Source organism: Tupaia chinensis, unplaced genomic scaffold (genome assembly GCF_000334495.1).
Source record: "Tupaia chinensis unplaced genomic scaffold, TupChi_1.0 Scaffold144688_1, whole genome shotgun sequence".
Classification (NCBI taxonomy): domain Eukaryota; kingdom Metazoa; phylum Chordata; class Mammalia; order Scandentia; family Tupaiidae; genus Tupaia; species Tupaia belangeri.
The window spans coordinates 1-13,173 of record NW_006204549.1 but is presented as its reverse complement, the minus strand read 5'-3'; the positions used below and the strand labels follow the sequence as shown (position 1 = coordinate 13,173).

Genomic DNA, 13,173 nt, shown 5'->3' with positions numbered 1-13,173 from the left:
TGATAATCTATTCCATGAAGTCCTGGAAGAAAACTTTCCAAACCTAGAGAGGCACTCAAATACCCAGACCCAAGAAATACCAAGACCACATATAAAATCAACCCAAGGTCTTCCTCGAGGCACATCATAGTCTGACTGACCAAGACCACAGAAGGAGACAAGATACTAAAATTGGAGGGGACCAGCAGGTGGCATGGTGGTTAAGGCACTGGACACTCCCACATGGCTGACCAGGGTTCGAGTTCTGAACCTGGTGGCTTGCTTTCTCACTTCCTATCGCTCTCACTCTCACCCTCTGTCTCTCTCTGGTCAAATTAAAAAATAAGTGAAGGAATAAATAAAATACAATAAATAATTATTTTTTAAAAAGATACTAAAATTGGCAAGAGAGAAAAGTCAAGTTACTTTCAAAGGATATACCATAAAGGTAACATTGGACCTCTCATCAGAAACAATATAAGCAACGAAAAAGTGGGGAAATATATTCAAAGTGTTGACTGAAAAACAATTTCAACCAAGAATACTAGACCCAGCAAGATTATCTTTCATATGGGAAAAAAAAAAGACAAAAACATTCTCAGATAAACAAAACCTGAAAGAATTTACCAACACCAGACCCGCTCTCCAAGAAGTGCTGATGGGAGTGCTATACCAGGAAAACTGAAGTCAGACATACAGAAATAAGAATACAAGAAACAACCAAGAGAATGGCCAGCCTGATTTTAGGGGTAAGTACAGAGTTGAATGTTAAATTCCCGAGTTTAAATGGAAAGATCAGACCAAAGTAACACTGCAAATTCAATAGAACCGAGATTAATCATGTGAGTCTGAACTAGTGAAATAGATTTTTTTTTAACTTTAGGCTAAAACATCACTGATTTTCTTTGATACTTTGATTTCCATATTTAAGGATTTTTGTCTTCTCTTGAGCTGTTGATAGGATCACTTACCTACTATTTGAACTGAATCCTAACCTTTATCCTGGCTTTAAGTTTTCAGCAAATTTCTCTTAACATTTTTTTATTCTGATCTAGTAAAACTAAAGCTTTTTTGAAATTAAAAAATGTGTTAAAAAAAACTATTAGTACCTACTTAATGACTTCAGTAAACTATATAACCCCAGTGAGGTGCTACTTTACAGTATGTTCACTTTACTCACTGAGGTTTATGCCTAAAGTCAGACATGCATTCATAAATATGCATATATCAGCTGTACTTTAGTGAATCAATAAAATATAAAAGAAATGAGACAGAAATAGAAACAAGAAATAGAAAATTATTTGTTGATGATAACATATATAATAATATCTTTGACTGAGCCAATATACAATGTAAACGGGATGGAAAATCTCATTGTTATACTGTATTGATATAGACAGAATGACTGTAAATTAATTAATTAATTAATTAAAACTTAAAAAAAACTATAAAATAAAATTTAAAAATGGAAACAAAAAAGGGGAAAAAAAGAAATCCAAGGGCAGGAGCAGCACCTGTTCCAAGATGGTGGCCAGCAGGAGGTCGATGAAGGAACTTGAAGAAATTCACAAATGTGGAATGAAAAACTTTCATACCATCCAGGTTGATGAAGCTAATTTATTGATTTGGTAAAGACGTTTTGTTCCTGACAACCCTCCATATGACAAAGGAGCCTTCAGAATCAAAACTTTCCAGCAGAGTACCCATTCAAACCACCAAAGATCACATTTAAAACAAAGATCTATCACCAGATCATTGAAAAGGGACATGTCTGTCTGGCAGTAATTAGTGCTAAAAACTGGGAGCAGCTACCAAAACCAACCAAGTAATACAGTTCTTCATAGGATTGGTGAACAGCACCCAGCCTTAGCACCCTCTCCGGGCTGACCTAGATGAAAAATACCCTAAGAAATGTAAAAAATTCTGTAATAATGCTGAAAAGTTTACAAAGAAATATGGGGAAAAGCGACCTGTGGACTAAAATATGCCACGATGGATTCCAGCAAGTGTGAGCAGAGGCTTCAAGCAGCGCATTCAGACACCCTGCAAAGCAGGACTCTGGAAAATTGACACGTGCCACAGCCTGGTGTTTCCTTGTGGCAGTAACTAACTTTCTGTTTTATTCATCGAAAGTGGTCTAGGTAACCTGTAAAGAAAGGATCACAAATTTAAGATATCCTGAAAAAAAAAATCCAAATGTATACTTGACTTCTCCCTGTACATCTGCCCCATGCTCCTCACTCAGCCAACTACCTTTACCTGTTTTCCCAAAATTTCAACAGGCACATGACCTGATTCATATTTCACCCCCAGAACCTGGACTGCTGGACCTATAAGCTCAGGTCCCCACAACTAAGTGGCAACTCCCCTCTGGATTTCTTATTTCTCATTCCCAAAAGAGCAATATGATTGGCCCACCTCATGTTCTGAAGCTGGGCCATATAATTCACAGCTTATGGGACTGGTCTTGCATTAGGTACTGTACCCTAAAGGATGGTGGGTATAAGGTTGGCAAACTAGAAATGGCATCTCTGAAACGTGTGTAGCAGACTGACTAGTATATGGTAGGTGTTCAACAAATGGTCACAATTAACATTAATATATGCCAGCTCTTACAGAAAGCCTTCCCAGAACTTTCAAACTTCCCAAATTTTTTACTCAAGATCAGAAACCCTAGTACAGGAATCATCTAATTAAATCAATCTGGCGCAGCCCCCCACCATGCCTGGGGGCTGTGGCACGAGCAGGACCAGGCCAGTCTGAGTTAGCGAGACAGGCCTGGCCAGCTCTGCCTGTCCGGGACCCGCCCTCCCCGCCCGGGTCCTTGGTCCCTGGTCCGTGGTCCCTGGTCCCGAGCCCTTGTTGAGGTGGGAGCGTCGCTGAGCTTGGGAGGCTTTCATCCATCCCCCGACCCCTCCACCCACCTTCCCCCGCATCTAGAGGGAGTTGAGGCCCCGGCCCGGCCTGCAGCTAACAGCGAGCCCGGGACATGGCTCCTGCCTTGCATCACCTTGAGACAGGTTTGTCCAGATTCTCTGCGTGCTTGGGTATGGGTTTCCGCTCCCGGCGATGGTGCCCGATGGTGCCCGACCTGGCGGTCCCCAGCGAGCCTAGCCCGGGCTGGGGTCGTTTTTGTTTTTTCTCTTGGCTCTACCCTGTCGCCTTCTAAAGTAGAATTTCTGAAACCTGTTTCGGGGTGATGTGGCACACATGGAAGCACATGTGTGGCACAGAGCAGCAGCAGCACCCGTGTCTAGTTCCTCTCCAGGGATTATTCGCACAGGCCCAAGATTGGGATTTACTAGCTGTGCGATATAATGGAAGCCAGTCATGTTCTTCTCCGGGCCCAACCAGCAGAACTAAAGTTGTTTCCTGGCAAGGATGTAGCCTGTGCCTTCCTTCCATCTGTCATCCCTGTTGGGACATGCCAATGTGGTAGACTGGACACCTGATAAGTGCAATTAATTCCTGAAAGTGTGCTCCAGGTTTTTCCTATAGTTGCTGCTAGGAACATTGAACTAAAACTCTCAATCACGAAATCAGGCAGAGGTAGACCATACCTCTTACCTCTTGTTTAAAGAGCTGGGGGCAGGTTTTATTGGCTTCTTAAAGGCTAAGTCATAGAATCATAATGTATTAGTCGTGGAAGGGACTTTACAGGTAATTCCTCCCACCCTAGTAAAAACTTACACCTCCTGGAGCACCACTGTGTCCCAAGGAGTGGGAGGTCCCTTGTTAATCTGAGTCTGTTTTAGAGGATAGTGGGTGCCACACATGACTGCTAGTTCCGAAATCCATGTTGTTTTTATTTGGGTCAAACAGGAAGATGCCCCCACATATTTTTAAAGCCCCAACTCTCTTCATGTGTCATTTGTCATCTTTAAAGGTAGATCTGCAGAGAGTTGTTGCTGTTATACTTATGGGATGTAAGTCAGCGCAATAGTGGGAGAACGGGATCCTCATTCCTGACTTAATTACTGGGTGGCATTATCTCTTGGAAAGCAAAACAGCAGTAATAGACTCGGACAGGATGTGAAAGACCTAGTACCCACCCGTGGGTGTCGTCTGCTCACCAGAGAATTGTTGCCGATTGGGAACATTTGGTATCTGGTTTACTAACGATTTGCTTCTTAAGAATAGAAAAATGTTCCTAAGCTTTGACCCTTTTCACTTTTAGCCTTCTGATGGGTTCAAGTAGCAATTCAGGGAAGGAGGCTGCGCTTTAAGCATGACAGAACCTGGGGGAATCACCAGGGCCAGCAGTGGCTGTTCTTGTAGCCTGGCTTGGCTACTTTTCTTTGGCTCCTCTGTATTTTTAGTAAATGACCCACTGACTTTGTGACCTCTGAGACATGCTTTGTTATCTACTGACTGAAGCATAGGACAGAGATTTCATGTTTGTAAACTGTCTCTTGTACTCCTCTGTGACATCTGTATGTAGTGCTTACAGTTTTATAAATGCCTAATGCTATTGAGTTTCCAAATTTTTAGCGGTTGAAAAACGCAGTTTTGGGGCTGGCAGATGGCATGGTGGTGAGGGTGCTGGACTCCCACATGGCTGACCACAGTTCAAGTCCTGGACCTGACAGCTTGCTTTCTCACTTTCTCTCTCTCACTCTGTCCCTCTCTGGTCAAATTAAATAGATGAATGAATGAATGGATGGATGGATAAATAAAGTTGAATAATTCTTTTTTTTAAAAAGGTAGTTTCTGGGACCAGCAGTTGGCGTAATGGCTGTGTCACTGAACTCCCATGTAGTTGACCATGGTTCGAGTCCTGGACGTGGTGTCTTAAACTCACACTGGGTGCGTGTGCCTGCCCAAGAAGATCCCAAGAGGAGAATACGTTGTGGCGTGGCCATCCCCTCAGGGGGGTGATTTCTCTCTCTCTGTCTTTCAGGCGAGCACACGAGCCCTATAGCAAAAGCCTCTCCAAAAAAAAGAAAAAAAGGTAGTTTCTTGGGGATGGTCCTGGCAGAATTGAGTATCCTGCTGTTTCTTTACCCACATCAGCATGTTCTACCTTCCCTGTTTTTTTGTTTTGTTTTTTTTTTCCTTGTTTCTTGGGTTTAGTTTTGCAGAAAGGAATCATGCTGTACTAGAGACAACTCACTTAAGATACTCATAAGTCAGCTGCATTGGCTCTTTATCATTTGTCCCCACACTCTGGAAACAGTGATGCAACTTCAGTGCATTGTGGGTACGGTGCATTCTGGGTCTGGCTTTCCCAGCAGTTAAATACCTAGATATTAGGCTAGTAAGCACTGTTAACAGTCTTTATTTTCATTGCTGGCACCAGAACCAAATGGTGCCACTGAATATCCTGAATCCTGGCCAGGGAGGTGTGAAGAAATTGAAGGCTGGAAAGAAGAAAATTTATTTCTGAAGCTGCCCGAAGACATTTTCCTAAGTTTTTAAAAACGTATTCTATGACATCATTGTATCTCTAGGGTATCAGATTTAGTTCTTAACCGTTTCAGAAGTCTTATCTGTGGATTTTATGTTCCCATATGTTCTCATCTGCTTTAAGGCAAAGTGAATGCTGAGGACGGAAGAGTTTGATGACACTGACCACTGAACTTCTCTGTTTGGAGTACACGTTATGAACCCTTTCTGGAGCATGTCTACAAGTTCTGTACGCAAAGTAGGTACAGAGGATCAATGTAATGAGGGTGTCCACTCACTTTCCTTATCCGAAAATAGGATCAGAATAATCTTAAATAACTCATACCAAGGTCATGTGTAATCGTAACAGAATTACCTGGTTTTCCCAGTTTAGGTTTTCCTTTTGAGAAATAAATGTTTTCTCAGTTAAGGTCAGATTCAGAGACAGACTGCATCTCTAGTAAAAAAGTCACAATTCTAAAATCACCTTCATTTAGATTGTATTTATATGTGGTAGAACTTATGACACAAAATTGTATAGTTTTTCTATTAAATTTCGATTCTGTGGCTAAAGAAGCTTTTAGAAAGGCCAGTCAATATGCTGAAGTCAGACTTGAGGGATAATGATTTTAATTTTTCTAACTAAAAAATAATATTTTGAACAATAAATTTCCATTTTAGGAATGCTTAAAATATGCAAACACTTAGAAAATGAAACTAACCCCCATAATTTCACTTCCAAGAGAATTCCACTGTTTATTTTCTCTCCTATGCACAATGTACAATTTTTAAAGAATTATTTAATTTTGTTTATTATTATTTTAATTTGCTATAGGGCATGTGTATTCACCAGAGAGAGAGAGAGTGAGAAAGCAATCCACCAGGTCTAGGACTCGAACCAATGCCTTACCACCATGCCACCTTCTAGCCCATCATACACACTTTTATACAGCTCATTAGGCAGCCTTTGTTTGTGTCTGAGCTAAGGTAGTACCTTTGAGGTAGTAGTTTAGGCATTGACTTATTTCAACATCTATCTTTTGACTAAAGATGAGTTTATGCTGCTGATATTACAGGTGTGGAAGCATATAGCCACTAGGAGACAAGATCAAATTCAGATCCAAGCTCAAGTGAGAGAACAGCTTCATTATTTGTTTCTAAACCAAGTGCTAATAACATGATGTAGCAGCTCATTTCTACACTATGGATTTTGAGTTTCTTGGCACCAGACCTTCTACAAAATCCAAGTACAGGGAGACCTTTCTTTTCTTGTGCAGTTGTCTAATTGCTTAGTAAGCCCTTGCCCAGGACAAACCATTTCTTTCTCTATTTCAGTTAATCCCGTGAACATTGACTGTAATGTCCTTAAAGGATGCAGCTAGTCTGAGTATTCCTAATGCTCTAGTCTTGCTTTAAGCTTTGTCTGCTCCTTATGTAACCTGCCTGCCCAAAGGGCTTTCGGGTCATCTTGATCATGGTGTTAGCGTGTCCTTGTAAAAGAGTTAATTCCAGCTTTTAGGTCAGCTCTGTACTCCTATGATTTAAGAGTTATCCTGACATTCTTGTAACTTCACCTTTTTGAATAGCGATCTGATGGTGAAGAGAAGACATTAACAGGGGACGTGAAAACCAGTCCTCCACGAACTGTGCCAAAGAAACAGCTGCCTTCTATTCCCAAAAATGCTTTGCCCATAACTAAACCCACATCTCCTGCCCCAGCAGCACAGTCAACAAACGGCACACACGCTTCTTATGGACCTTTCTACTTGGAATACTCTCTTCTTGCAGAATTGTAAGTTCTTAAACTACTTGGTTAAATTATAAATAATCCTTGAGGGTAAAGAGTTAAATTTATTCTAATTGAGTCAGTAAAGGCAGTCATTTAATCTTAAAGCGCAGTCTCTGTCCCCTCCAATATCAGCCTTGATGGATACAGGTAAAACTTGGCAGGCCGTTGCTGGTGATAACATCTTCCTTAACCAAGATCTAAATATTTTACAGATACCCTCTCTTAAATATTATGACTCATAGTTAGACCTTAGGTAAGACTTAAAGGCAGGTGTGTGCTTTAATTTCCATGTCTGTTTTGGAGAAGAAGAAGAAGAAACTAAGGTCTTTTAAGAGCCTAAAATAGACCAGGAACTTAATAACTCAAATTTGGTCTTGAAGAGGTGAGGATTTCATCTCCTGAAGAGGATAGTGGGTTGGACAGAAGGCAGTTGCCAGTCTGTTTTCTTAGGTCAGACCTATCCAGAGGATTTTACTCCATTGCGATTATTGTCCTGTAGGAGGCACCCTGACAGGCTGAGGGGATGGTCCCAATAGGGAGAGTCGAGAAGCTAGGCCTCAGAGATCAACAGTTAAAATAACTGGAACCCCTAGCTTAGAGAAGAGAAAACTTAAGAAATACTTATTAAAGCTGCCTTTATATATTGGAAGGTCTGTCACTAGAAGGGCTTTGAGTTATTCTGTATGATCAAAGTCCAAAGGCAGGAGTTGGCAATTGTGTAGGAAAGCTGTAAAGATTTGAGCCCTGTGTGAGTAAACTTAAGGCACACCTATCTGTAGCCTCCAAGGTTCCAAGCTCTTGTACACAGTGCTAGCAGCGATAGCATGGTGCCGGCACATGTAGGGGGCCCAGATGGCATGGGAATACAGATGGCAGCTGGCATGAAAATTTGTTAAAAGGACAAAGTTTAGAGAAGTAATTCTTGATTTCCATCATTTGAAAATTCCTTTGTATATGAGGTTATTTTGAAAGCATCCTTGGCCCCATCTCAGTGTACTAATGTTGTCAGGGTCAGTGGTCTGAGGCTCCAGTGTAATCAGCTGGGAGTGATCTGGTAGCAATGGTCTCTTGGCTTTATAATGGGGGCCTTGTGTTTGAGGCTGGGCAGTGAGTTGGACAGTCTCTTATTGTGGTGATTAAATCCACTGTCTGTGTTAGAACACAAAATCGCCCTTTCTGGCAAACTTTACTGTAGTAGGTGCATCCGTCAGTCATACTACTGTTGACATGTTGAACCTTAGTGACTTAAAGATGGAATGGTTAACAGTTTTTAAAAATGATTAAAACTAAGTGTGAGGGCAAATAGGTAACTATTAACTAAGGCCACATCAGCTGCTGCTTAGTAAAATTCAGGATTGGTGAGCCAGTGTGTTTTATAAGGCCCTGGGCAAACACGGCTCTTTTCAAGGTCTGGTCGTAGCCTTACCTATTCACTAACGCTCACGCTGGAGCTCTGAGGGACAGAGTAGAATGGCTGTTAGTGGGTCTCAGAATTCCAGTGAAGCCTTTGTGTCAGTATATTCGTCTTCCCTTGCTTTTAGCCCTAGTCATTTCCCACTCCCTAGCAAGGCCTACAGAGTTCTAGAATCCAAGTTTTAGGGGATAGATTTGGGGGCAGAGAATAGTTCGAGAGCCTCACATTGAGCCTGTCTTCACTAAGCAGTGCTGCAACCCTAAATGCTGCAATTTGCCACTGGATCTGGTACTTGAAACTTAGGGCAACTCTATGATAGCAATTTCATGGAATCTTAATTTGTTCTTAATTATCTAACATTGTACTTAAAAACTGTTTTTAAGTACGAGTTTGAGATCTATTATGTACCATCACAAAAACAATAATTTTACAAACATAGTCATCCCTTAGGATCCAGAGGGATTTGGTTCTATTAATAGTAAGCCCTCACTAATACTGAAATCTATGGGTGTTTAAGTCCTTTATACAAAATGGAGGGTATTTGCTTATTATTTATGCACATCCACCTGAACACTTTTAAGTCACTTCTAGGTTACTTATAACACCTAATACAATGTGAATGATATATAAATAGTTGTTATACTGTATTGTTTAAGGAATGATGACAAAAAAATTGTACATATTTAGTACAAACACAACCATCATAGGCCTACCTATGTAGTTACAGTACACATCAGCAACAATGGAACATCTTTGATCTTTGATTACTTGAATCCATGGAGGCAGGACCCGTGGATATGGATGGCTAACTCAAATTTGTTGTAAATTTAATATCCAAAACTTACATCAGGGTGCACTATTAGAAGTACCTGGAGGATGGTTTCCAAGGTATTTTGGAGAAGCTGATTTCTGGGAGGAAAAGTTTCTGTATCCCTGCTTGGCTTCAGTTTCTTAATTCGAGGCCCTTTATTTGCTTACACATTTCTCTGAACTCTGGTTATGATGCTAGTAAATGGGCAGCAGCCAGGGCTGATTTTCTCAGTTGTGTCAGATGAGAGATTGAGATGACTCAGCTTGTACGGTTTGGGCATCAGGTGCCTTCTAAAGGATGATTCCTTGTCTCAAAAGTTGAATATGGGGTGATGTGCTCTATATGTCATTGTATCCATACAAGTTAATTATTCTGCTGCTTTTCTTTTAGTACCTTGGTTGTGAAACAGAAGTTACCAGGTGTCTATGTGCAACCGTCTTACCATTCTGCATTAAGTAAGACAAGGATTCACTCTTAATTTTAACATCTTTGGTTCCCCTGACCCAAATGTAGGCCTTAACTGTTTCTGTCTTTTCCTACAGTGTGGTTTGGAGTAATATTCATACGGCATGGACTTTATCAAGATGGCGTATTTAAGTTTACAGTTTACATCCCTGATAACTATCCAGATGGTGACTGTCCAGTAAGTTAAGAGAGAGAGAGTCCAGCTTCATTTGTGGGTTAGTGAGGAGGGCTAAAAGTTTTAAAGATCCCTTGGTTCTCTTCCTGACTTCATACTTTCTATGATTTCCATTTTCCAAAATGTTTATCTACCCAGTAGCCTTATAAGCAGCTGCTAGGGCTATCTATGTTAGATCTTCTGTCATGCCGTTAGCTTTACTTACTGCTCTGCTCAAAGTGTACAAGTGAGGCTGGAAGCTGGATTACAGCACTTACTATGTGAATGGTGATCTTTGTGTTGTAGCAAAGATGAACTTTTTCTCCCTTCATTGCAAAATTTAGTTTTACAGAAAACTGGTAAAAGTAGTTAAGTATCTCTCTTGAGGCAACTCTCTGACTTTGAGCAACATGACTGCCTTACTGTCCCAAAGGTCCTTTTACAACTAAGTGGGTCTAATGTTCCACTGCTTCTGTTAAGGATATGTTTCTCTTTAAATACAGCGCTTGGTGTTTGATATTCCCGTCTTTCACCCATTAGTTGATCCCACTTCAGGTGAATTGGATGTGAAGAGAGCATTTGCAAAATGGAGGTCAGTAAATAAATGTTTCTTCTAGTGACATGAGACATCAGGGGAAGCCTCAGTAACCATGTCGTGTTTTCTTTAGGAGGAACCATAATCATATTTGGCAAGTATTAATGTATGCAAGAAGAGTTTTCTACAAGATTGATACAGCAAGCCCCCTAAACCCAGAAGCTGCAGTACTGTATGTTACTTTTGCTTTGTTATTTAAGATAAATTTGAAAATGCAGCTGAGTAGATTAAATTGGTAACTTTTTTATTTGAACTTTCAACACAGGTATGAAAAAGATGTTCAGCTTTTTAAAAGTAAAGTGGTTGACAGTGTTAAGGTATGCACTGCTCGTTTGTTTGACCAACCTAAAATAGACGACCCCTATGCAATTAGGTAAGTGTACATCGTCTAGATGAATTGTCCTTCACCATCCTCCTGGTGGTTTAAAAGGAATATATATAATCTGTTAGCATACAACCTTTATAACTTGGCGTCAACTTGATTTCTAGTGCCCCTGGGCCTCTTTCTTTAGACAAGAAGCTTGACCTCATCTGGCACATTTTCTAGTAGCAAGCTGTTAAGTAACTTTGGTTTCTTTTTCTTAAGGATCCTTGTAATGTGTTCACATGTCAGGACTTTTCACCCGTCGGTTTTAGCTGGCACCCCTCTTAAACTGTCCTAGCCCCATCAGCACTCACATTTTGATGAAAAGAGGAAAGCTGCATAATGTGAGAGTGATAGGGTCCTACAGCACTGAGGCACTTGATGGTGGGGAAGAGTGTTGAGAACTAAGACTTGGTAATTTAGCTTTTTGGTGATGTTGGTACTACTGGGCAGGCAGTGAAGAAGAGTTGTTAAAAACTTGGACTCAGCAGACAGACTGGTTGGTATTTGTACTTTTTAAGCTTTGGTGACTCAGAGCAATTACTTAATTTTACTGTGCCTCACTTTCTTCATCTTTAAATAATAGTACTTTAGAAGTTGGTATGAGGCTAATAGAATCCCTCTGGCAGGGATAGTTATTATGGTTTTAGTTGTTTATTTAACATCTGTGACATACATGTTAACAACTAATTAAAGATTTCTTAAGGGCCATCCCTATAGATTAGTGGGATCTCTCATGATTGACTGTGGTTCAAGCCCTGGCAGCTTAAACATGTTTGGTGCATGTACATTCATGCTCCCCAAATCCTGATGGGATAGTGAAGTGGAAAAGGGATTGTAGGGTTACCAAACCCCACTGAGGGAATGCATTCTCTCCCTCTCTCTCGCTCTCTAGCAAGCACATGCACCCTCTGGTAATAAAAATAAATTAAAAAAAAAAAAAGCCAGCCAGGTAGTATAGTGGTCAGGGTGGCTGGATCCCACATAGCTGACGGCGCAATTCAAGTTCTGGACCTGGTGGCTTGAAATACATGCTGGGCACATGTGTGTATGTACCCACAATCCTGAGAGAATGGAGGAGAAGGGAATTTGATGTGGCCATCCACCCCAGAGGGTGTTTTCTTTCTCTCCCCAGCGAATGTACATGGCCTATAGGAAATTTCTTAAAAATAATGATAAAAATATTACTCTTTAAAAATATTGTTCTTTGTTAAGCTTTATTGGGGGACTTGGCTTAGTTATTGAAAAATAAATGGATGTTACACACATTTAGTGAGCCAAAAATAGGTTTTAAGTATTTGTCCTTCTTTTAAGCTTTTCTCCATGGAATCCTTCTGTACATGATGAAGCCAGAGAGAAGATGCTAACTCAGAAAGTAAGTACATAACCATTTTTGAAAATAGTTAACTCACTGTTTCGTTTGTAAAATGCGGTCATCAGAAACCACTTGCTACCAAAAAAATTTTTTGAGAAATTCGTTTTTACAGTGCTGAAATCTCTTTTTAATGTTTGTTTTTTATTGTGCCTAGAAGCCTGAAGAACAGCACAATAAAAGTGTTCATGTTGCTGGCTTGTCATGGGTAAAGCCTGGCTCAGTACAACCTTTCAGTAAAGAAGAGAAAACAGTAGCAACTTAAGAGATGGTGAATCTGGTGCACTGTGCACTTTCCTGCTGGACTCTGGCCTAGTAGAAGCTGACCAATGGCAAAGGACTGCCTGAAGAGTAAAACTGTGTGAACAATGACTGATTATCAGTGTTTTCTATGTTTGCGTAGGTTCTAACAGCAGGTTTTGGAAACCTCTCTTTAAGTAATCCATTACTTCTGTCAGAAGTGTCTAGGGTGGTTATCTAGGTTCAGTACTCCAAATTATTGGGGACCCTGAGGCTTAGGTATTTTTCTGAATATAATGCTAAAGGTAAGTTGCATTCATTTAAACTAATAGAGCAGACAGAATTCACTATTTAATAGTTTTTAAATCAGTGGTTTCAGTTGAACATAAGTTAGGATATAGAAGAGAGAGTTACAGAAAGAAGGTTCCAGAACTCAGCACTTTTAAGTGGAAGATCATTTGAATAGCAGTCTTCAGTCTATTGTGTTACTGATTTACAAACTGCTATCACTGAGAAACTTAGTTGAGGGAGAGGAAACCAGAATGCTTGTTCATAGTTTTTTTTCTTTTTTTTAAAGCAAATTACTTAATTGTATTTTTATGGCA

At 40.4% G+C, this 13,173-nt stretch overlaps 1 protein-coding gene across 2 annotated transcripts; it reads left to right on the top strand.

Moving 5' to 3' along the window:
• The first annotated feature begins 2,811 nt into the window (after positions 1 to 2,811).
• On the top strand, positions 2,812 to 13,136 carry AKTIP (AKT interacting protein). 2 transcript variants are annotated; one of them, XM_006167305.2, is made up of 11 exons: positions 2,812 to 2,999; positions 5,510 to 5,623; positions 6,441 to 6,494; positions 6,951 to 7,156; positions 9,769 to 9,833; positions 9,921 to 10,021; positions 10,501 to 10,589; positions 10,666 to 10,764; positions 10,858 to 10,965; positions 12,271 to 12,331; positions 12,486 to 13,136. In XM_006167305.2, the coding sequence occupies exons 2-11, from the start codon at positions 5,582 to 5,584 to the stop codon at positions 12,591 to 12,593; spliced, it is 933 nt and encodes a 310-aa protein (XP_006167367.1). In that variant the 5' UTR covers positions 2,812 to 2,999; positions 5,510 to 5,581; the 3' UTR covers positions 12,594 to 13,136. The 2 variants fall into 2 exon arrangements, with proteins under 2 accessions (XP_006167367.1, XP_006167368.1); XM_006167306.2 differs by lacking the exon at positions 6,441 to 6,494.
• Positions 13,137 to 13,173: the final 37 nt, after the last annotated feature.